We start from the raw sequence: 25,820 nt of genomic DNA, 5'->3' as shown, positions 1-25,820 counted from the left end.
AAATTTTCAAATGAAAATGTTCATAGGAAGAAGTTTTGTGCTATGGAGGCTCTATTTAGGGGATTTACGGACATTGTAGTTATGAATATTTAAAAAAGTTCTCTGTAGTTTGTTAGACATTTTCTCGTTTTCCTTCCATTTCTCGCTTTAATGTTGTATACAATGAAAGTTATGAAATATGAAATGTAAATTACAATACTTTAGTGCTTTCATGAAGAGGAAAGATTTTGACATGAAATTAAGGTCTTTTGTTATAAACGAATTGTTATGTTTTGCCATAGAAAATACTTTTCATGTAGTTAAGATTTTACAAAAAGACAATTTAAAATAATGACGAATATTAAGTGTCCATCAAGTAGAACGGTGACCTAACGAGTTCAGTGAAACAATATATACGGGTTTTTTGTGCTAATTTGTGAAAACAAGAAAACAACTTTTAAAAATTTTGTGAATGTTCCTGCACCGAGATATGAGCATTTAAAGATGCAATTTTTGACGTTCTGGAAGTCAAAATGTAACTCTAACATAACAGCACCAAAAAATTTGAAACTTTGCTGTTTTTTTGTGTAATCCATACCCAGTAAAATAAGCCAAAAAAATTTTTTCAAAAAAGTTCCACTGTAGAGTTATATCCATTTTTCGATTTAAGTGCCGAAAAAGTAGTGAAAAAATCGAAAAATTTTCACTCTTTTTAATGTAAAATCTACAAACCTTCACCAAAATTCTTTAAATTTTGCCTGTTTTTTGTGCAAGAGTTACCTAACAAAATAAGCATAGAATAATTTTTGGATGTAGGTTATGTGGTAAGATATAGCCGTTTTCCCGTGCCACCTAAACTCAAAAAATTCAAAGTTTTTTACAATTTTGCATGGAAATTACGCAAGACTTTACCAAAATTATTGAAAATTCTCCTGAATATTGTGCATATATTAATTGTTCATAAAAAGTTTAGTTAAATATAATTTTTTAATTATATATAGAAATAGAGCCATTTTTCCTTACAAGATAGTCAAAAAGTTTGATTTTTTTAAATTTTGAGCTCTAACTTCAACAGGAGCTAACAAAATTTTTTGTAACTTTGTCTAATTTATGTGCAATCATTACTAAATAAAACAAACCAAAAATATTTTTTTAAAAAAACTTATTTGAAAAATTATGGACATTTTTTCAAATGAAGGTGTAAAAAAAGTAATAAAAATCGCTATTTTTTCATATTTTTAACTCTCAGAACTGCAAATCTTGATAAAAATTTATGAAACATTTTTTTGTTTTATTTAGTAATGATTGGACATAAATTAAACAAAGTTACAAAAAAATTTGTTAGTTCCTGTTGAAGTTAGAGCTCAAAATCTAAAAAAAATCAAACTTTTTGACTATCTTGTAAGGAAAAATGGCTCTATTTCTATATATAATTAAAAAATTATATTTAACTAAACTTTTTATGAACAATTAATATATGCACAATATTCAGGAGAATTTTCAATAATTTTGGTAAAGTCTTGCGTAATTTCCATGCAAAATTGTAAAAAACTTTGAATTTTTTGAGTTTAGGTTGCACGGGAAAACGGCTATATCTTACCACATAACCTACATCCAAAAATTATTTTATGCTTATTTTGTTAGGTAACTCTTGCACAAAAAACAGGCAAAATTTAAAGAATTTTGGTGAAGGTTTGTAGATTTTACATTAAAAAGAGTGAAAATTTTTCGATTTTTTCACTACTTTTTCGGCACTTAAATCGAAAAATGGATATAACTCTACAGTGGAACTATTTTGAAAAAAATTTTTTGGCTTATTTTACTGGGTATGGATTACACAAAAAAACAGCAAAGTTTCAAATTTTTTGGTGCTGTTATGTTAGAGTTACATTTTGACTTCCAGAACGTCAAAAATTGCATCTTTAAATGCTCATATCTCGGTGCAGGAACCTTCACAAAATTTTTAAAAGTTGTTTTCTTGTTTTCACAAATTAGCACAAAAAACCCATATATAGTGTTTCACTGAACTCGTTAGGTCACCGTTCTACTTGATGGACACGAATATTAAGAGCAAAATTTAAAAAAAATAATGGGAAATGAGCATGATGCTACTTTGTTAGATAAAATGAGTGGTTGAGAAGAGATCATTAAAAATAAGAAATATATTTTAATATTTTTGATATCTGGTTTTTATTTTTAGAAGCAAAAGTGTCTTGATAGATAATTTAGCAACGTTCGGATCACGAAAGTAGTTTTTTTCAATTATCTACATCTATTTTTACTTTAATTTTTTTTGAATATTTTAATCAACTAACCTTTTTATAAATACCATAGCTGGTTTTGTGAAATTTAAAGCTTTAGTTTAAACTTTTTCGATCTAAATTTTGCTTTTCTAGGTCAGAAGCAATGATAAGACGAACTTTTTTTTTTTTTTGATTGATTCCCTGTTTCCCCTCAAATACACAAATAAAATAATATAACGAATATTTACGTTGAGTTTGATTTAAACAGCATTAATCTAAGAGATACGAGTGGAAAGATGAATTAGTCATAGAAAGAAATTATGTTGAGTGGGTCGAAAATATTTATTGGTCATAATTTTTTTATTTAAAAATAACAAGGAATCGATTTTTTCAATGCGTACATGCATAACTTTACTGAATATTATCATTCTAAGACACTCAGATCTACATAGTTGATTAAATTTAGTTCATCTCAATAACATATTGATATAAATGCAAACATGGTTCATAACATCTATTGACATTTTCATGCATAAATATACCTAACTATCGATTCTTCATGCATCTTTAATCGCTTCATTCGCCCTTTCCATTTTCTCACCACTCACGGGAAAACTTTATCGTTATGAAAGTTTTATATTTGAATAAAGACACATCCAACAGAGACATGTCGAGGAGGAGAAAAACTTTCAAAAGTGTGTCATATAGAATAAAACAAAATAAAAAAGACTTTAAAGTTTTCCATTTAATCTTCGAACATTCTTATGTTGTCTTCATTCAGTTTATATCGCAAGTTGTTTTTCTTTTTTCCTCATTCTATATTTTTCTCTTTTCAGTACACTAAATTTTCATGTGTCTAAAGAAGTATCAGCTAAAATGTATATAAAAAATATTTTCCAATTTTGCACACATTTAAACAACAAGTTTTCGTTGTCTGTCATTGTTAAAGTACTGTCGTCATCATTGTGTCGGAAAGCAAAACAAGAAAAGGGAATTAAAACAGAAGAGGGTAAAAAAATAAGTTCTATGCTCTGCCTTTGCTCTTTCTGTTTCATTATTTCGTTTCATATATTTATTTTAATGTCTTCCTCCATTTCAAATCCCTCTTTTGAGAGTTCTCTTTAAAGAAAAAAATCTAGACTTCTTATGTCGGCCTGGCAGAATTTTTTATAAGAAATAGGAATATAAAAATTAAGTCTATAAATTTTTTTGTCATCTCATGAAATGCGTTGTCGGAATGAATATTCAAAAGATTTCATTTAGTGTCTTCTTTTTTATGATTTCTCACTGTAGTTTTTTCCTATGTTGAAAGTAAAAGACAATTTTCTTTTTAAGAAGAGGCGACATGAACAATTTTTTGTTTTATTTTAAATGAGAAAAGAATGTTGGGAAAGAGGAAAAAATCTTGCACTGCGTGAAGGGCACACAATAAAGAAAACAAAAAATAAAGAGAATGTCTTTATTTTCATTTTATTTTTGTTATTTTAAAAGAAGAACCTACAGAGAAAAGTTGTCTTGGGAATGGTTAGCATTTTGTTTTATATACATGTTAAATTGAATTATACAACGTAATATGATGGTTTTTTCTTGCTTTATAACAGATTTTATTTACTATTAAGTTCTGCTTAAAGATACTAAACGGAAGCTTTAAATTTAAGAGATAGCACTTAATTTCAAATAAAGGTGGGGATAGATTTTAGGTTTTCTTGTCTGACGTAATATGTTGATGATAAAATTGTTAATTTAAAAAATTATTTGGAATTTAAAAATCAGTTGAATAAGAAGAATTTGCTTTAAACTTTGTAATGTTGAATTTATGTAGCAAGAATGTGCTTTATCTTGAAATTTATATCCTAATTTTAATACACACATTCTTAACGTAAAGTTTCATAAGATCATAAACCCTTTTTCACAAGTTTGTGCTTAAAATACTTTTTCTTTTATCATTTTTTTTATATTGCTACTTTCGATGAATACTTCCAATATACTGTTAGTAAACATTAAGAATACTCATTAAGGATTCATTTTCATCCTAAATAAACATTCACACGTTCGATTTTTTCTTTTTTCACTTTTTTAGTATTTTCAATCTTTCCCAGAAGGAAACATTTCTTTTATTCTTATTCTTTCGTTTTTATCTTCTATAAAAAAGCTGAATTTATAATCTCATGTTGTTAACTGTATATGCTTCAAAGTGCGTTATGTTAATAAACATGCCTTTAAGTTAAATATGTACTCGCATCCGAAAGAGAAGTACTAACTTGTGAACATAAAAGCTAAGAATGAAGACAATCATGTAATAAAAAGCGTCATGAAACAAGAAATCAGCGAGAGAGAATGAGGCTTTAAAATTTCAAAAGAATGTGATTTCTTTTAGAAAAATTTTAACGAGAATTTATAGTAACAAAGGGTTTTTTTGTGCTTTATGTTGATGAATGCCAAATTTAGATATAAGTCGTTGCTTAAAATAACTTTTAAACCTATCTCAAACGGTGCACATTCAAATCTTTCGATCACGATACAGAGTTGGCAATAAACATACCTAGTGGCGTCCAAATAGCCAATTAAGTAATTTTCTGCGAATTTAAGTTTTTTCTATTATTTGATTTAATTATGAACTCTTAAAAAGTATAAAGTAAATGATATGCTCATCATCTCTCAAATTTTATTAATCTCTTCTTTTATTGCTGCTTATGTCCATTCAAAGTACATATGCTAGCGTAATACAATTTTTTCAAACAAGAATTTCAATGAATATATACTCAAAGATAATATTGGTTAGATACCCGAAATTTGAATATATTCATTGCTCAAAAGCTTTATAAATATAAAGGCCGTACCATAATTGGAAGGGTCTGTAAAACGAATAACGCTAAACATATTTATGTATAAAGCCGATTTTCCAAATCTGAAGATTTACAGGGCATATGAAAATTCAATTGAATGTACGCTGTAAAGTCGATTCGAAAGCACTCTCAGATCCAAAAGATCCCAAGTACAAAATATTAAGTTCCATAAAATTACATTATACGAGAAATTCACGCATGACTTCGAGAGTAATAGAGAATGGAACAATAAAAAGAAAATTAGTCAAGTAGCATTGATACTTTATGAGAAAAGCCAATTGAATGCCTTTTCTGATAATGTATTCCAGATATCGTACTAACGAAGCACAAGAATGACTTTTTTACTTTCCGCCTTTTTTCTCTCATCATCCTCTAAATGTCGTTGAACAGTATTATTTTTGCGTTCAAGTGAGGTAAATTAATTAAATTATGGAAGGGTGATTCAATTATTGACAAAGAGAAGCGAATTTCTTCAATAAAATCAACGTAAATTCCTTTTTTCGTCATCACCCTAAGCATTGATGAGGGTTTTTACTCACTTTGCTTTCATAATAATTCTTTTTTATGTTGAACGATCTAAGAAGCAAAAGGATAGAAGAAAGTAAAAGAAATGAAATGACCCTGCGCCTAATTAGCTTTTCATTAGAACTTGCCTTTTCCAGGATTTTTTATCCTCTTTATTTGAATTTTATACGCATTACGCCAATAAAGTTTGTCTGTTCATTTCTTTATTTTATATTTCTTCTATCTTTCTCCTTCTCGTCTCTTTATGTATCTTTTTTGGGTCGCGGAATTTGCGATAAAATAAAAATAAAATAGGAATGAATGCAAGCAGATAAAAGATTTTTTTGTTCTTTTATAAATCCAATCATAATTTTATGCATTGTTTTTATTCATTCTGCCTTTTTTTTTACCATTGAATTGTATGAGGCTACGATGGCGACACATAATCCCTAATTTATGGACTCAAATCCCCTTTTTCCATTGTCAGTTGAGTATTTTCACACACATTTATGTGAATAAATCTACACAGTATGCAGCATACAATGTGAAAAAATTCAATATAAATTATTATTCTTCAATGGCTGTTGCTTCAACAATAGTTTTTTTTTTGGTGTCAATGTATGGTGAAACATATATATTGAGTTAATCTTTACGTTTAGCTTTTTTATAGATCAATGTGATTTAAAAGAAAAGAGCTTTCCTATTATTTTTATTATACTACAAATATCGACATAAATTATTGTTATATACCGTAAACAATACTCTCAAGTATCTTCTTAAGTTTTTTCTTTCATCTTCATATTTTTTTGTAACATTCTATCTATGTACATACATTTTATTATTATTATTTTATTAAAGGATAAAGGAGAAAACACTTGTATCTTACTTTAGTAGAGAAAAATTCTATTTATATTTCATTAATTAGGTACGTAATATAAATCCTAAAACATAATATTTTATATAACGGTATTCTTCATCAAGCTTCATGAGAATAAATCTATTATAATATTATTTAGAATTATAAATAATGAATAAATATTTTAAAAAACATGAAATAAAATCTCAAAGCTCAAAAATAAAAAAAAAAATCTAATTTTTAAACTATTTGTCTGGTTTGAAACTGCGCTCAAGTTTAACAAATAAAAAGTTGTATAAAAGCGAGATTTTTTTTTCTCTTCCATTCCGCAAATAGTATACAACACTTTATTCCTTATGGTATTTCATATTATTTTTTATAGCATTACGTGTAAATACGATGAAATAGAAAAAAGAATGAAATGAAATGAAATGGAGGACACTTTAGTACAGGATGTTGAAGTTTGAAAATAAAGAAGTACTCATGAATGTTAAAGCACTTTTTTACATTGAGAAGTATACAAGGAAAAGGGATAAATACAAAGAAGATTGAGGAAATGTAGGACATAAGAAATAAAGAGAGTGAGAAATTTATTCAAAATCAATTTGTATTTTATTCAAACAACAATTTGTATTTGAACCCCACACTACTTCCTTGTATTACTAAGTTCAATTTTCGATACAATAGGAAAGAACATGTATGCATCAAGCAGGCTCATATTGTATTCATTATTCTACTTTAACTTCCCGAAGGGAATCATAATCAACATCAATTGATCCTTTATAAGCAAGCATAAGGTTGCTAAATTTGTATTCTCATGTACATATGTAGTACATATACGGAGATGAATATTTACCTTCAGAAGAGATTTTTATTAGTGTGATGATGTGGAAGAAAATCATCTCAGAAATTTTTTCATGTTTTTAAAAGCTCAAAATTCAACAAGAAATTAAAATAATTTTTAAAAATTGGCTAAAAACTTTTTGAGCCAATTTCATTAATAAAATAGACATTTAAAAAAAAACATCAAAAGTCATTGTGCCTGATTGAGTGACTTTACCGCATTTCTCACTCCCGAAAGATTTTTGAAATAGGTCCCAAGATCAGAGATACTTTTCGAGTTTAGAATACGAAAAAAAAAATATATGAATATATATTTTATTATTTAAATACTGTCCACCATTTGAACTAAATTTCATGTGCTTTAAATCTAAAAAAAATGTATTTAGGTCACAAGATACCATTAGATTAAAGTGAAATTTGAAATTAAAAACTCTTTACATTTTTGAGAGAAAAGTTTCTCAATGGATTAAAAGCGAATTAAAGTCTTTGAAGTCTTTAATTTTTATTTTGTTCTACATGCTTGCATGCATTTAATTACAATTTATGAATACATTAAAATTCGTAAGGTTTTGAAATTATTCTTTAATCTCTCATATTCTGTTTTATGATTCATTCGTATTTTAGCTATCTTTTTCTATTCAACATTTACTGATACTAAGAGCGATACAAGAATTGTGATTGATTGATGTAGAAATTGTCATAGGGTAATTTAGTAGTCGATTTTTCCCCTATCACTCTCAATTCCATTTATATTTAGTGAACTCTAACTATTTAAAGCATTGAAGGCAAATATAGAAAAGTTTAAATAAACTTGTGCGCCCAAGTCAGATTCACTAAATTTATTAATAAAGCATTTATATTGATTTCAGTTATTTTAAGTTATTTTTCATTACGCTACTAATACTTAGATTAACGAAAATAGTCATCACTTAACTATCATTTGAATATATCTTAACAGAAGACAGAAAAAAAACATCCTCAAACTGACATAAACATTTTCATAAAAATAAATTTTATATACCTAAATTCCCATATTTTTCCGCTTCAACTTTCTTTTTTCCTAGTCCTTATGTCATAAAAAGAGATTTCTGTTTTTTTATTTCTTTCGTCTTTTACCTTACAATATTTTCCACCACATTTAAAACATAAAATCAAAGTTCTTACTTTTAGTCGTAATATTTGACTCAAAATCTAGAAGAGAATAATGTCAGAGAATATGGAATCCTTAAAATGAAAAGGTTCTGTTATTTTTTCTACATAACCTTGACATAACCCATTTAATTTAATATTTTTTATTCTTTGTTAGCAAAAAGTATTTATGCATTTTATAGCCATACAAATTTTGCTGTGAATTTCTTATTAGAATTATTACAATACAATTTTGAATTGAATATATTTCATCACCTTTTCGCTGATTTGGCTTTCGCAGATTTTAAAGAAAATTAAACTTGTAAATTACTAAACTAAAGTAGACTATAAGCAAACAAAATTTATAAATTACTCATGTAGAGACATGAAATAAATATAAGAAAGATTGACATAAAGTTACAAAACCGCAAATCAAAACTGTATATAGTTTTAATTACTGTCTTTCTTTTTCATTTAAGCTTTTTTTCTTTTTAATTTTCATTCCATCTGTTTGCAAATGAATGAAGAAAAAAAACGACAAAAGTACGAGTTTATCCTAATAGACAGTGAGCATGATCTTGATCTGAGAGCATGGTTGAAAAATAACTTTAATTGAACATTCCTAAAAATCGACTCGGCTATCTTTTAATCACAAAAAATGGCTCAGAAGTACGAATTAATTTTCAAGTGGCAGCACCTTTATATGTATGAAAACTATTATAATTGAGTAGTTTAAAAATGTTCTTTAACCACTTAGATATTTAGACTATAAAAATAAAAGTGTGTAAAATTCCAAACGAATGAAAAAATTGCAATCAAACATAGTAATCTTGAGATGTTCTTTTTTGAGGTACCGCACAGTTCCTTTTGATTGTTTGCAAAAACATCAAGCTCAATTATCATTTTGAAAAAGCAAGTTCAAGCATGCTCTTTGTCTGTTAGGGATAGATTTAATGAAATACTGAATGCGGAATAGCAAGTATCATATAACAAGTGGTGCATGAAGTTGATGGCAAATGAAGATTTTTATGAAAAGTTATAAAAAAGTGAGAGGTGTATACATAGAGTAAAGTGAAAAGGAGAGAGAAAAAAACATTTAAATTAAGCTCAAATTTAAGATTAAATTGCGTCACCTGCTGCATAGTAATGAGTCTCAACCGTAAACTTTTTCCTTTCCTTCTTTTTTTTGTTACGTTCTCACTCGGTAGAGCTAAATTGTATACATTTACAATAAATGAATTTAAATGAAAATGAAATTTAATAGCGTTATGGTGGTGAAACGGAGACGACAAAAGAAGAGAAAAAAAGAAACGATATAAAATTGTGAGGGATTAACTTTGGACTTCCAAGCTTCCTCATAAATTGAATCCGTATTAGTAAGGAACAATTCACCTTGCTGTAGATAAATTATGAGAAGAAAAGAGAATGTTGAATATCATAATAATACACTTAGTACATAAACCCCACGAGGATCTCAATGCAAAGAGTCTAAATCCAGTATTAATATATATTAAGTTCGCTTTTAATATTTATGAACTCAAGGGAATAAATTTTGCTAAAAGAAGATTGTTACATTGACTGCTTATGTATTTTTACTTGGCTTGAAGTGTTGAAACAAAAGGATTTAGACAATGACGAAACTCTTTCATTTTTCATGACTAATATAAATGAACAGTTTAAATTAGTGATTCTCTAAGAGTTCATTGTTTTTAAAATACAAAATTCATAGTTTTTACTAAATAAACATACATAGAATACAAAACACAAATCATATGCATCAGTCAAATCTGCGAATCTACTCAATAATCTTTTGATTATTTTCCAAAAAACTACTTTCAAAAAAATTGATTAATTCGATAAAGAAGAAAGTATCTGCCTGGAAAATAAATTTTACAGACATCTGCTGTTTTCTTCTTGATTCTAAATCTATAGTTGATTTATTTTTTGTTTCAATAAAATTCGCAAGTAAAAATTTTTAAATTTGCTTTATTATTGTAAATTATTTCGTCGTCCAAAAAAGCCATGATTGATTTTTATGAAACAGAATTACATTTTTAATTTTACGGGAGAGTATCTTAATTTCTTGATTCTGTTATTATTTTGCAAATACATATAGTGAGATGTACATCTATTTCTGCTTCTCATACAACTATATGATTGTCTGTGTATACATTTTCAATTGAACATTGTAGGACATTGTTATGTTTCCTCTTTTTATTTATTTGTTTGATCAGCATTCATTTATCTTTTCAGGGCACTTGCCATTATTCCATGCTGTTTTTGTATGTTTGATAATTCTATTGAATGTTTTTATTTTTATCTTCTCATGTCTCTTTGTGATTGTGTCGTATTAACTTGAATGACATACTAAAAAAACTCAAAAGCATTGGGAATAAGAGGAGGAGATGAACATCGAAATCATTGACATACAAACATAAAAGCATTGTTGAGATGATGAAATTTTTTCATCGTTTTTTTGCAGCTTCTATCTTGGCTTTGAGTATTCTATTCAAATTTATGAATTTATTTTTAATACATCATTGCTATTATTCATATTTTTAATCTAAGCAGTAACAGAAAGGCAAATAACTTGCCTTCATGATCTTTCCTATTTATTGTCCGTATGCAATATTCTCATCATCAACATAATTGTTATTTTCACAATATTTTATGAAGTATATAAAATATGGAAACAAAGAACCTAATGATAAAGTTTTTATGAACATATACATAGGTCCTTAGTAAAAAAGAGCATAGTTGCTTTATTTTCTTTTGAATTTTCAGATATCTTTTGTTTTAAATTCACACCGCTTTCACGTGTGAATGTATTATTTAAATCTTTAATTAAATCACTACCGTTTTCTGCTTAATTAATATATTTAAACTCAATAAAATTAAAATTCACAGCTATAAAATATTTATTGAAATTATTACTTAATTACTTTCACTATTAAAGTACAATATCAAATTTACCAGAACTATTTAAAAATATTGGAATTTCTAAATCCTATGGAGATTTATTGCTATGTAAATAATATATCCCATTAAAATTAGAGAAAACTGCTTCTCCATGTATTTCCATATTAAAACAAAACTTTGCCACAAAAAATATAGTATCTAACACATAAAGATACCATTTTAATTCATTATATGTTCTATTATCATTTACCTAATAAGCTTGCATTTCTATCTCAATAAAAAGAACATTTATCTACACAATAGAAAAAAAGCTTCATGAAAAAGAAACGAACGAAATTGTTTTTATATGTCTACAAATAATATAATGAGGGAGAGGAAGAAAATAATAATACAGTAGTGCCACTATTGCGACAATATAATTATGTACGATTTCCTCTTAATAAAGCTGCTCCTCTCCTTTTTTGCTCTATAAAATGTGTATGCATGTGTATAAGAAAAGAAAAGTAAATTCAAGAGGAAAAAGAAGCATGAAATTGTTATTATTGTGTGTGTGTGTATTGTGTAGCAGTTTATATAATAATAATAATAAAAAATATTATTTTCATACTGTAATGGTATAGCAGAGATCTCAATTTTCTCATTCTCATATTTTTATTGCTACTTGTTTCTTCATGATAATTTATTTATATCAATTCATGAGTTTTTTTCTTCTTATATTTGGTAGACGATAGATAGCAGAAATTCACTCGTGAATAGTTAGCTTTATAAAATTCTAATATCAGCAAACAATCAACGATAATAAAAAATCTAAAAATATTTTTTATATGTTGTTGTATAAAAATTAGAAAATTTAAAATGATTTACATGATTTTAAAATTAAGTCTAACTTACAATAAATGCAGTTTATTTCCATGTATTAAAGTTGCGATAAGAAATGAGTTGGCTATGATTTATATGCTCAGCAAAATATTCAATAAGTATCTGAAATTAACATAATAGAAATGAATAAAATGTGTACATAACGATAGTCACATGACAATCATCATTAAATTAATTATATGATGACATTTCTAAAATTTCTTAATAGGATATATCAAGAGATAATAATATCTATAAAATAGCTGATGTAAGCATAAATTAAAAGATGAATGATATAGCATGAAACGAGGTGACATTATATGAAATGCCTTCATCCTCAATTGTGAACACTTCTCAAAGCACACGCATGTATACAAACAAATAAAAGTTTTGGAAAGAGAAAAACTCTATTTGTCATTTCGGCTTTACAATTAAATGGCATTAAGTTTCTCTTCTGTCAACTCTCGAAAATCATTTAATATGACATGTTAATTCTTACATCTATTTTTTTTATTCTCCCTGTCTATCTGTATATAATACAAGAGAATCAGTCATGCTTTTAGTGTTAGCTGAACCAAAAAGTTTTATATCTCCGGATTTTTTTTGTTCCTTTTTATGCTTTTGTTCTTTTTCTTTTTCACGCAGTGATGATTTTTTATTCATAAAGAACAAATAACATGATGAAAATTGACATTTAATATCATTTTGATCTTAGCTGGTGAAAGTTATTTATTAAATAAAAATTTCAAAATTTAGATTTAAAACCAGAGAAAAATAAATACAAAAATGAAATTTTGTGTAAATTTTACAATACACTTTTCTTTAAAAAAAAAAAAAAAAAACTTGAAGAAAGCTAAAAATCATCATTAATTTAAGTGACGCTTCAAATTTATCCTAATATTAGGCTTCAAGATATTTTCAAACCATTTTAATGAAGGGAAGGTAAAGCTTTCGATAAATAATATAAATAACTCATTAATAATACAGTGAGAAAAGAGCACACTTCATCACATTATAGCCAGTAGGCGTAAAGATTCTTATATTCATTATTTTAACCTTCGCTTGATGATGTATTAAATATTAGTCATGTTTCAACATTGTTAACTTTTGCCATTAATATGATGTGTTATACTTCCTTTTACTTGCTGCTTCAGCGACTTGTTTTTGTTATTTTAACATCCATTGAACCATCATTAATCTTGTAATAAATTTTTCACCTTCTTTCTCCCCTCACTTTTCACACTCCTCTTTTATCGGTATGCTTTCTGTTTATTTGTAATGCTTTCATAAACACTCTTAACGTGAGAATTATTAATAACTGTAGACATAATGAAAATTACATTTTACAAACATCCAAGAATATGCAAAAAAAAAGCTTTTAAAACGTCAAAAAATAAATTAATGAAATTATTATCAATAATAAAAAAATTTGAATTTATTCTCGTGCGAAATGTTATTAACTTACCTTATTTACATAAATAATTTCATCTCTTCTCCTTCTCCCTCATACACTCGTTTTATATTCTCATAGGACAGTCCCTCTCGTAATTACATTTTAGCAACCCATAAAAACTTTTCCTATATATCCCAGTGATACATTTTACTAACAACGAGATGAAATGTATAAGAATTACGAACTAGCTGTATAAACTTCCATGCTTAAATCTAATATTTTTGAATATCTTGTATATATGCTTATATTAGTTCAATATAAGATTCGTTACATTTTAATAAGACCTAAAATAATTAAAAAATCATTTTCAATCGTTGATTTACTTTTTTCTTCTTAGATTTTGGAACAGAGAAAGTGTTGCTTATAATAACCACGCAAAGAAATAAAGTTCAAAGGATATTCTTTAGCATAATATCATAATAATATATTTTTAATTCATCAGTTAAATCGTGCACGTTTATTAATTGCTTTACAGGCTTTACGCAGTACATTATTCAAGCGCTTCATCTTTTTAATGTGAAACTCATTAAATGTTAATTCCTACAATTAAATGAGCATCCGCCAAACATCCTTCGCTTCTTCTTTAGGCTTTCAAGCTATTTTTTATCCATGTTCATATTTCATGTGCTCTTAAAACTCATGAAATAAAGTTATACATCAACAAGTTCTTCCCTAATTTATATCTTCTCTCTGTGTATTTCATGTAAGTTGGCTTTTGGTAATATTCGAGAAAAGTCACCAAATTACTCATTCTGCCCATACATTTCAGCGAAAGATTTTTCTCTTAAACTCGTCTCTAGGGTTTTCACATTTCTTTCCTCGTATTTATCTCTAAAGTGATTTATTGGTAAAGCAATAAAAACCATTTAAATTAAATTCCTTTTTGAGGCTTTTCTTGCTGCTTCTGTTAATGCTTTCTTTTCTTTATGAAAAGACAATCTGAATTTATTTCATTATGTATGAGTAAGTCAAAGGGGATTTTTATACAATATCTTTTTCAGAGCAGTAACAACAAGTCTGTAAAACGTGATTTCTTACCACATTTTTCTTTGTGCATGGTTTATATATACATATATGTATATTTACAAGCTTTTTTTTTTTTGTACAGAAGAGAAAAGGGTCAGACTGATTGTATATATATGTTCTTCAATTTTTATCTTTATTTACTTATCCTTATTTCCATTATTGAGTTTTCAATTTATTGTTCGAAAGTGATTTAAATATTTTGAGAGAAATGATTGTAAAAAATCCTATACCTACTCAAATATTCACAAAGTGTTTGGTTACTGTTACATTAAAATAAATCTTTATCTCAATATTTTTTTAATTAGCCTTTTAAAAGATAACTTTAAATCCACCGTTATTGTCAGCATTTAAGCATGACACACTATCGATTAAGAAAATCCAAAAGTATTCATCAATCTACTCATAAAATCATTAAAAATTCATAAACACTTTTTTATTCTATTCACAAGAAAACTTTCCATACAAATCCCTCTTATAATATTTCTTTTTTCGTTCTCCGAAGAGAACATTGAGGCAAAAAATAAGGCAGTAAAAGAAGCACTTTTGAAAGCCAGTTTAATACTATGAAAATTCCATCACAGCGTAAATAAATTCATCATAATCATCGTTCTCTGTTGCTTGCAGAAATATGAAAGAAAAATGCGAAGGAGAGAAAAAACTTTTTTAACCAAGTTTGCTCCCTAGACCGCCAAAACATAGTATTTTTGGTATTGAAAGGAAAAACTTTTCGCCTCTTCGCAGCACATTTTTATGCTATACTAAGAAAAATTATAAAGTTTTACCATATTTCATAGATATAATATTAAAAAAAGAATTTTTCATATACCATAAAATCATGAGGTTTCTCTTCATTTCATTCCACCAATGTGTATCAAGATTCACTATGATGTTACGCTGTATTATTATTACCGTTGTGTGTCGAGTGCTTAATAAAATTATGAAGCATTCATCTTGTCACCGTGAATGAATATAACGCAAACACAAAAAAAAAAACCTTATTTAGACTAGAAAAGGAAAAAAGGAAGAAAGATAGGTTTTCGAAAAAAGCCATTTATGAAATATGACGACACAAGTGTCAAAATTAATGAACTAAACATTGAATTAATTACATTTTCTTTCCTGTCTCAATGTGTGACTGCTTACCTAATGATTTCTAACTTTTCCCTTCTTATTCTATTTATTGCAGATTTTTTTATACATCATATTATATAATACTTCGCAAAACCGTCAACTTATTCATTCGTATACATACATACATAAACATACATACGGATACAAACCTACATACGTATAAACAGTTAAAAAGCAAAAGTTTTGAAATATGACAAGTATGGCAAGGAGGAAAAAGAATATAACTTCGTCACATGCCACCACAACGAGAATGGCATTTTGTTTTCTCATATTTCTTCTGAAACAGATTTCAATAGGTAAGTGATTTAATATGAAATATTTAATTCAATTGGACATTTTTGTTTGCAATCAATTTTACTATTTTTTGTTTATAATTTGGGTGTTCAATTTATGTATGTTCTATCATTATTAACAAGAAAAAGGACTTGCTCATTCTTGAAATTCTCGTCGGATAGATTATTTCGCTAGTAAAAGTATAACTACCTATTAACTCAAGTTTTCAATGTGACTGTGATCTTAAATGATGAACAAAATATTTATGTGAAGCTGAGAAATCCAAAAAACACAAAAATTTTAATATTTCTTATAAAATAAAATGAAAAAAGCGATAAAAAAAGTTGGTTTACCGCTGGTCTAAAATCTGTGAAGAACAACCTGTGTGCCCCAAAATTCTTATTCTAATAGAATATCATGCTTCAATAGTCAATTTCCATTCTTTGCTTGAAGTTTAAGAGATGATAAATTAACCAAAACATAACAATATATTTATAATGAACTTGCGGTAAATGAAGGTTTTTTTTCACTTTACTGAAATATATGGTGAACTAATCATTGGAAAATAAAAGCATGTAATAGTGATTAATATAAGAAATTTAAATTACCCAAAGGCAGGATAATTCCTAAATGATTTACAGTGAAATCACATGCAAAAATAGTTTGATATATACTCAATATCTAATTTTACATATCATTTAAAAGAAAAAAATCAAGTCCAATATTTAAATGGGGAAGAAAATTTTTCTATACTTTATTTTTATGCAAAAGGATGTTTTGGAACAATGTGGAATTTCATTGAAAATCATTTTTTCGAAATCTGTTTTCTACAAAATAAACCTTTTTATAAATTTTGTACCACTAACCATTAACTTCTTTTTAGAATCATCTAAATAAACTTGTATATGTATGTATATGCAAATGCTGAGTATATTTTACATAATTCAATCACAATATCCGCACAGGCTAGGAGGAAAGGAATTAATTCTTTAAGGAACGACGCGGAGAACTTTATTTTTTCCATCATAAAGAAATTTTGGTTAGTTACTCTCTGAACGTCTATCAAATGACTTGTGAATTTGTGTATGATGTAGACGGGTTATACTTCAGATTTGTATTTTTAAAATGGAGTTTCATTCACAATGTGAACATTTGTAAAATTTATTACGAAGGAAATTATCACTTGTCAAAGGAGCCTGAAACACAAATATTATTGATTCCTCGAGATACATGCTACTTGATAGATCTTTAGAGCATTTTGAATCACATAAAATGCTGTTAACTGTCTTGAATATTCTGAAAAATCATTGAGCGACCCCGTGTTTTGTCAAATTTGTAAATGAATCATTAACGTATATAGAAAATTTAATGATATTCGAATATTCTATATTACAAACATGAAGAAGAGAACTTCTCTGAAGTTAAAATTGATAAAGTCGAAGTTGATAAACTTGTCACATATTTTGATAACTTTGATGCTGATATTACAAATGCCGTTGATGCTAAATTTTATGATATAAAGGTAAAGATACAAAATGAAGAAGTTAGAAAGAGTCTCACACTATCAAGGAGAAGATTTCATCATTAAAGCACGTACAACACGCTTGAATACTCTTCCATTCACCTACAAATTACACTTTACCGTTGATACATCGGTTAAAGGTGTCGTTCGTTGTTACATTGGACCCAAATATGATGAATACGGCAATGCTTTTCATGTCAATGATAACAAAGAAAACTTTGTTCATCTCGATGTATTCCCATATGAATTAAATGCTGGTAAGCACATTGTAACCTGGAATTCAAATGATCTTTCTTTCTTGGTAATGGGTTAAACTATATACTATGAACAAAAAATTACAACATTTAATAGGAGAAAAAAATAGAAACTGCACACCTCTGATCAAACACTGGATTTCTAGCACGTTTAATGTTCCAAAAGGACAAGAAAATTTAATTTTCTTTTAAATATTGTCTTGAATTTATTTTGGTTTTTGAGACTTAATTTTTTACAATACAAAAAATATGGTCAACTTATTGAAAACAAAATTTGAAATAAAATTGCAATGTTTCTAGAACAAATGGAAAACAGCAATTGATTACTATTTAACTGTAATGAATTATATTTATTTAATTCGAAAAAATAAATAATTTTAATATTAATTTAAATTTCAATTTATCTCGTTTACAGTTGTTTGCCTAAAGGAACTTAAAATTTTTGTGCCCGAAGCTGTAATAATGGGAAATGCAGCAACCCTCACGTGTCAATATGATTTAGATAATGTAAGTGCTGCATCAATTTATTAAAAAATATACACTCAGTAATAAAATATTATTGCTACTCGTTTACAGGCAAGCTTATATTCAGTTAGATGGTACTTTGAGTCTGAAGAGTTTTATCGTTATGTTCCCAAAGAAGTACCGCCTGCAAGAACATTTCAAGTGGCAGGAATTACAGTCGATGTAAGTACATGAGTGTGTCATGAAAGCTTTTAATAATCTCATTCCATTTTCTTTCAAAACTTTATATATAACAGCTGGCACATTCGGATGCCACATCAGTGACATTGAGAGGTGTCACAAGAGACTTAACAGGGCAATTTCAATGCGAGGTATCAGAAGACGCGCCACTTTTTCATACCGATATTCGAACTGCAGTGATGCAGGTTATTGAGTTGCCTAATGATGAACCCCGTATGATTGTTGAGAAAAAGACACTTTATGCAAATGATAATCTAAAAGCATCGTGCAGTGTCGGAACATCGTTCCCACCTGCCAACATAAGTTGGTATATTAATAACAAAAAAGTAAGTTATTTGTTCATTTTTATATTTTACAAAAACATTACCGAGATTTTTTATTTAAAAAAATAGGTCAATAAACTTCCATTTCAACGTATTAGTTATCGAGCATTTGAAGGAACACCAACATATTCAGCATTAGAGCTTTATCCACATAGTCCTATATTACAGGAAATTTATCAAAATCCGACGCCGTTTACTAACATTATTACCGTGTCTTGTGAAATCACAATTTTTCACATTTATCACAAGAATTTACAACAACGGATCGTTTTAGTTGATATGTCAAGTACTGTATCTCCCAATATGCTTGGCTGGGACGGTCGGCGAAAAAATGGTGATCCTGATAATTCTGCATTACATTCAGCATCAAATAATAAGGTCTTATTAATAGAAAAAATCATATTAATGTCCATTCTGGTTTCAACAGGATTAAATATGCTAGGAATTTTCACTTCGATATGACATTAAGCATTAACCTTGTAAGTAAAAGATATGCATTACATGAAAAATTACATGAATAATTATTTTTAAAAATAACACTATGATATACAAAAATAATAGTTTATAGTGGATGAGAAACTGTTATGCCTAATGTTTTGAACGTTTCAGTTTTTGTCTACTAAAAAAAAAAAAGAAATGTAAATATGAACAAAAGTTAAATTTGAATTAACCGAAATACATAGAATTTGATTAAACACATAACAAACTGTAGCAACTGTAACCTAAATAAAATTTCACATGAATAAAAATTAATGCTGTCAAATGTATTTTCACTGACATTTTTAGGAACTAAGCATTAATCAAAAATAATAACTATTCTGTACAATTTAGATTTTATTTTTTTCACTTCATCTTATAAATTTAGTCAGTTATGTTAAACAACTTTACAGGTCAAAAATTTGAGTTAATAAGAGATCAAAATGCCTAAAATCTGCGTAGCAGACTTGTTATTTTTGCACAAAATTTAAAATGGTTGGCTTGAAAAGTTCTTAATTATTTTATGTTAATATTGGTAGATTATCAAGCCATCAGATTAATTAAAGATAGTTTGTGTAAATAATATAGATTTAATTTAAAAATTCTTTCAGTTTTTTCGAGATAACGATTTCGTATGTAAATATTATTTTATTAAGAAAACCCAATAAAATTAACGATTTTTAACAAAATAATCAGAACAGATATATTAACAATGACGATAATATAGATGTGTTAAGTAAAAACTATTTATATATAAAAATCGAATAAACAATTAATAAAAAAAGAAAAAAGGAAGAATAATAATAATTTTAATGAGATAAAAGCTTATTTTTGTTATAAGTAAGTCATACACAAAAAAAGGCTTAAAAAGTTTAAAAATTTAAAATCTCTCCTCTCTTAACCCTTACTTAATTAATCCGATTATAATGTTGTTAAATTCTGAAATTTATATGAAAAAAAAATGATTTATTAAGGAGAAAAGTTTAAACTGAAAATGAACTCGACTAAATAAGCATGAAAAGCTCATGATTTTATATTGCAATTATAGAATAATAATCCTTTTATAACAAAAAAATTGAATTGATAATAATTTTTGTAAATAAAATAAGAGAAAATGTAAATTAAGAAAGTGATTATTTGTTATAAACGTTATCTGTACACAGCAAGAAATCGTGTTTGGTAATGACAAGAAAAGCAAACATGATTGCGTAAACAATTTAAATAAATAAAAAATTATAAAAAACCATTTGTTAGGAACTCTTATTTTTGTTTTCAGATATTTTCAGGAAACCATTTAAATATAAAGAGGAAGATAGATAATATATATTTAATGAATGAGAATATTAAAAGGATGATAACAATAGAGACGCTTATTATGGTAACAAAACTTAATTCAAAATAATAATTAAAAGAGGGTCAATTTGAATCATTGGTATTTTAATTTGAATATTTTTAATATGATTTAAAATCTAATTTAAGTTCAGTTCAGGTTCATTGATAACTTCAGAAAAAATGAAAAAAAAAAATGAATAAAATGTTACGTAAGCTATTAAAAACATTTCAATTCATAAATTTAATATTAATGCATCAGCGTCAATATAAATTTTAGAGATTTGAAATACAATATATTCAGTGTTGTGTGAATCGTAAAGAGTCAAGATGAGAGTTCGTCTGTTATTTGTGGTTCTTATCACTACGGTGACTGTACGTTATATGACAAATGAAGTTAAATATGCGGATTCGGATTTTATGGTGAAACAAAAATCAATTTTTGAAATTTTTGCAAACATTTTGCAGCCAGAAATTCACAATTGGTATTATGACGAAGCAAAGAATTTCAATTATTTGACGATCAAAGACAAAAATTACAAATGAACATGCCTTTGAATGCTTTCGCAACTGTTATGAAAAAGGTTTCATTGGGATGGAAGATATTTTCTCACCACTACAAAAAGAGCATAATCATCAAATGCTTGCCGTCTTCAAAATATTGTACTATGAAAAAGATTGGGACGCATTCTACAAATTTATGGTTTGGGCTTGCTTTAACATAAATCCCGGAATGTTTATTCAAGCTGTCACCATAGCTGCCCTTCATCGTGACGATTTTTCTGGTTATATTTTACCAGCAATTTACGAAATAAGTCCATTTTATTTTTTCAACAGTTATATTATTATAAAAGCACGCCGTATCGAAATGATGGGATATGTGAGCATGAAAAAAGTCGGTGACGTTCATACATACACAATTTCAATAAATTATACAAATTATTATATTACGACAAATCCTGAATCAAAATTAGCCTATTTTATGGAAGGTTAGTGTTTATTTACTTTATAATATACTCATACGTCTAGCATAATCATACTGAAGTGCATTGTTCATTATTATACATAAATGCAAGGACAAAAGAAGCAAAGTGTGAAGAATAGGAAATGAGAAATTGTAACAAGAAGAGTGAAATTAAGGAAAATATGGTGACATTGATTGAGTATGTTGGCACTATGTGAATAATTATGATTGCCTTCCATGAAGATTGATATACTTCATGTATTCGTTCATTGTATGTTTATGCAAATTCAAAAATCTATTAAAGAGAGTTTTACAATTATGATTGCAATAACATAAAGCACAGAGGGAAATGTGATAGGATTAAAAATTTATTATGTAATAAGATAAGATTGCTTTTCATTTTTAAAATAAGAACTTAAAGTTTTATAAAATGATGGATAATGACGAAGCCAGAATTTTTTTTTGACTTCTTTTGTTTGCTTTGTTTAATGCATTAAACTAAAAATTTACATTTACAACTTAATACAATCGCAAAACCGCGGTTTTGCAATTTTGGAAAACCACAAAACCGAGGAAGTGCAGAAAAGGTGCGGTTTTTCAGAAACCCTAGCTGTAAATATTGAAATTAATAAAAAAAATATTTACCTTATTGAGAATTTGTATCAAATTGAGTATATTAGGATTTAGTTTAATCACCAAGAGCTTTCAAAAAAAAAAATTAAAGTGAATTAAAGCTTTAACTATTATAAATAACTGTTGAATGTCTTCTGTGAGTTTATTACATTTTTCTACGAAGCTTTTATGAATATAATCAAGAAACCTTATTTAGTGTTTGACGGAGTCAAGTTCAAAAGCGTAAAAATGAATAACTTTTTAGTGTATTTTGATATGTTTACCGTCTAAATTACAAATGCTGTTGATGTTGCTTAGGATACGCAAGACAATATAAAATCTAAAGTTTAATTTAAAGCTCAAGTTCCACAATTGAATCACGTACTCTCACCTCAAATAAAAAACAAAAACTAGAAATAACGATATGGTCCACATCATATGTAGAGACAGTAGATATTACGCATAATCAAAAATATTATTAGGAAATCAATATTGTTGATAGTTGATTTGATAACTGGTGAAAATGAAATTGACAGAAAATCAACAGAATTGTTAAAGACAGATCTAGCTATTATGAACTTACAAAGGAATTATGACAGCAATGAATGGAGGTGACAAGTTACCATTGGATATTTATGTTCGAAGATTGGTTCTTGCTTTTTAGATTCAATGCCACTCCAATATCCATTTAATCGACAGTTTGAATATTTATTTTAACCAAAAAAAAAAATATGCTTTTGAATGGTACTTTTATTTATCATAAAGCAAATGATGAAATTATTATGTCATATTAAGATTTCAAAACATATTCAATAACATATACTTTGAAAGAAATACACTTGTAAACAGTCTCGACTGTTTTCTACATTATTCATACATAAGTCAATATAACAAATCACAATAAAACGAAAATTTTCTTTCTTTCTAAATCTTGACATAAAGAAATAAAAAATGAACTCCATACCAGTAAGCATTAAACTACAGCTGTAAAATAAAATACAACTATGTTTTATAGGCACAACTTGGTCACAACTTATCGGCTCACTTTACAGTGTTCGGAAAAATCTGAAGAATAAAGGAAAATTCAAAAATTTCTATCAAAAAAATTCAAAATTTATAAATTATTAAAAAAAAAATAGCTGTGTTTTAGTTCACAACTGTGACTTAATTTTTAAGTATTAATGTTGTTTAATGTAATTAATTTACAGCTGTAATTTAATGCTAACTAGTATAAAGTAAAAACTCATGTTTTTCTTTTAAGCAAAAAACTCTCAAGAGGACTCAATTTGTGAAAATAATTTTAAACCCCAATTCAGACAGATTCTAGAAAATTGGTTTTTAATGTTTTTTAGTCCCACTCTATAACAATAACACAAATAATAAAAATAATAATATTGCTTATTGTTAGATTTTATGAAACTAAATTATCCTTAATGGTCCAACATTTATTTAGACTCAGATTTCTACTTTCCACTATTTTGGCTGATTCTGCATTACAACTAGAAAAATTGGAAAGTTTATTTATTTTTTTAAATGATTTTTCAAATGTTAAATGAACAGAACAAAGCTATCAAACAATTAAAGAAGAACAAAAGCTATTCACAAACCATTAAAATTACTAGAATAATACCCCATCAAGCATGGTGTGAAAGTTTTAATTAAATTGTTACCTTATGGGGATTTGTATGTAACTCTAAATTTTAGAATTGAAAACAAATTTGAGTAACTAGTAAAACGTATTCTTAAAGAAATTTGATGTTTATGAAATAGTGCGGAAAGACAGAAAAACGTATAGACAAATGATCTTAATTCTATTAATGAAATAGCAATGAATTAGGAAGGACACCATTGTCTAATTTAAAATAAAATAGAAAAATAAGTTTGGATTGCTGATGGTAAAAATTTCAAAAGTCAATATAAAGTGAACTTAGCGCATTTTTGAATCTGCGTCTTATATAATTTATTATGAATCGTACAATATTAATTTTTTTGACAATAGATTTTGAAATGATTTAAATTTTTTAACATAAAAAAATGGTTTAATAAGATAATCATTAACCTATGTTTCTATTACTTCAAACGTTTTAACTGTACGTTGAGCCAAAAACTCGAAGGAAATCAGTTAATGGTGTAATAGTGTGATCAAACGAACGACAAATTGCATTGTTATGTTCTCTTTTGTAAACAAGTTTTCAAAAATTTAGTTAAATATTGTTTTAGGGTAAAGAATATAATTTTTGTGGTAATATAATTTTTGTGGTATTGACATTTTTTTGGAAATTCTATTTTAAACTGCTTTTCACTTCCAGAAAGTTAAATAAATTATGAAAGAATGCTATTAAAATGATATATGTTTAGTTTTATGGAGCTTTTACCTTACTATAACTAAGTTTTATCGATCCAAAAATTTACCCTAAAAATTCAAGTTTTTACTACAATTTTCAATTAAATATTTTCTTAAGGAATTATCACTGATTCATTTAGGTAGTGGACTAATACGATAAAACAAACCATATATTTTCACAATAATTAGTATTAAACAGTTAAAGTTAATTAGTTTAACTAAAAAAACACATTTAAAATATGTAAACATTGAATATAATTTTTGTGGTAAAAAAATATAATTTTTGTGGTATTTTTTCTAAGAGATTTTTTGGTTGATTTTTCCCTAAGGTTGATGCTCCCCTATCTTATTTAAAATTTAAAAATTCGTTAAATTTTTTTCAAATATTTTTTAGTTAATTTATCATTTTCCACGGACCTTCCAGACTTAAATTAAACTCAAATAAGTTGAATATAAGTCTGTTAATAAATTTAGGTAATCTCCTTGAAGAATTAAGCTAGAAATCCTCAATTTATTATTACCACAAAAATTATATTTTTTTACCACAAAAATTATATTTCATACCACAAAAATTATATTCACTAATAAAATCAGTTTTTCACGAAAACTGTTATTTTAGGATAAATTTTGCATAGCTTATAGTAAATTTCCTTGTTTCCTTAATATTTTGCCGAAGAAATTGTCCTAAAAGAATTAACACGTGAAAAGTTATGAACTTTTAAAATCTTGAAGATTGGAATTACCACAAAAATTATATTCTTTACCCTATTTGTAACTTGTTTTTTGTTTTTCCTATAAAAGTCTAATAAACAATTTTAGAAAAAAAGTTCATTAGTTGTTATTTTAAACTCTATAAAAGAATGTCAACGTAAATTGAATTTTTGTGCCATTAAATTGTTAAATCATAGGAATGGGACTTTTTTTTGTAATACATATTTCAAATATAACTTTTAAAATAATAGCATAACGCTGTAATCATTAGAAATAATAATGATTGATATCTTGTTAAAACTTTTACATTTATAAATTTATTTTCAAGTTTGTAAAACAAAATAGTTAAATTCTTTGGCATGCTTTTGATGAAATTACTTTTTAATAGAAATTGTACTGTTTTATTTCGTCTTAAAGTTTTAGAATATATTTATGATATATTTTGTATGATGATATATAACATTTTTTCGCAAATTTTAGATTCTTAATTATTGGTAATTCATCTCAAATATTTTGATTT

At 26.7% G+C, this 25,820-nt stretch overlaps 3 protein-coding genes across 3 annotated transcripts in view; all 3 read left to right on the top strand.

The window, feature by feature from the left end:
• beat-VI (beaten path VI) overlaps positions 1-20,520 on the top strand; it is a 50,161-nt gene extending 29,641 nt beyond the window's left edge. The window contains exons 3-7 of the mRNA XM_070647524.1: positions 15,842-16,082; positions 18,251-18,342; positions 18,412-18,522; positions 18,597-18,866; positions 18,933-20,520. Coding sequence (XP_070503625.1) covers positions 15,977-16,082; positions 18,251-18,342; positions 18,412-18,522; positions 18,597-18,866; positions 18,933-19,325 — 972 coding nt within the window. The 5' untranslated portion in view covers positions 15,842-15,976 and the 3' untranslated portion in view covers positions 19,326-20,520. The remainder of the gene's footprint in view (positions 1-15,841; positions 16,083-18,250; positions 18,343-18,411; positions 18,523-18,596; positions 18,867-18,932) is intronic.
• On the top strand, positions 17,444-18,136 carry LOC139096169 (hexamerin-like; the record flags this gene model as incomplete). Its single annotated transcript, XM_070647842.1, has 2 exons — positions 17,444-17,554; positions 17,604-18,136. Coding segments are annotated over 2 exons (402 nt in total), but the record flags the coding sequence as incomplete, so codon positions are not given.
• Positions 20,521-20,999: 479 nt separating the features above from the next.
• On the top strand, positions 21,000-21,663 carry LOC139095741 (arylphorin subunit beta-like). Its single transcript, XM_070647207.1, is given in 2 exon segments — positions 21,000-21,182; positions 21,184-21,663. Coding segments are annotated over 2 exon segments (663 nt in total).
• Positions 21,664-25,820: the final 4,157 nt, after the last annotated feature.

The sequence above is a fragment of the Chironomus tepperi genome, unplaced genomic scaffold (genome assembly GCF_022539635.2).
Source record: "Chironomus tepperi strain 1889 unplaced genomic scaffold, CSIRO-AGI_Ctep_v1 contig_376, whole genome shotgun sequence".
Lineage (NCBI taxonomy): Eukaryota > Metazoa > Arthropoda > Insecta > Diptera > Chironomidae > Chironomus > Chironomus tepperi.
Note: the sequence above shows the minus strand (reverse complement) of the source record. Positions and strands in the feature narration are given on the sequence as shown.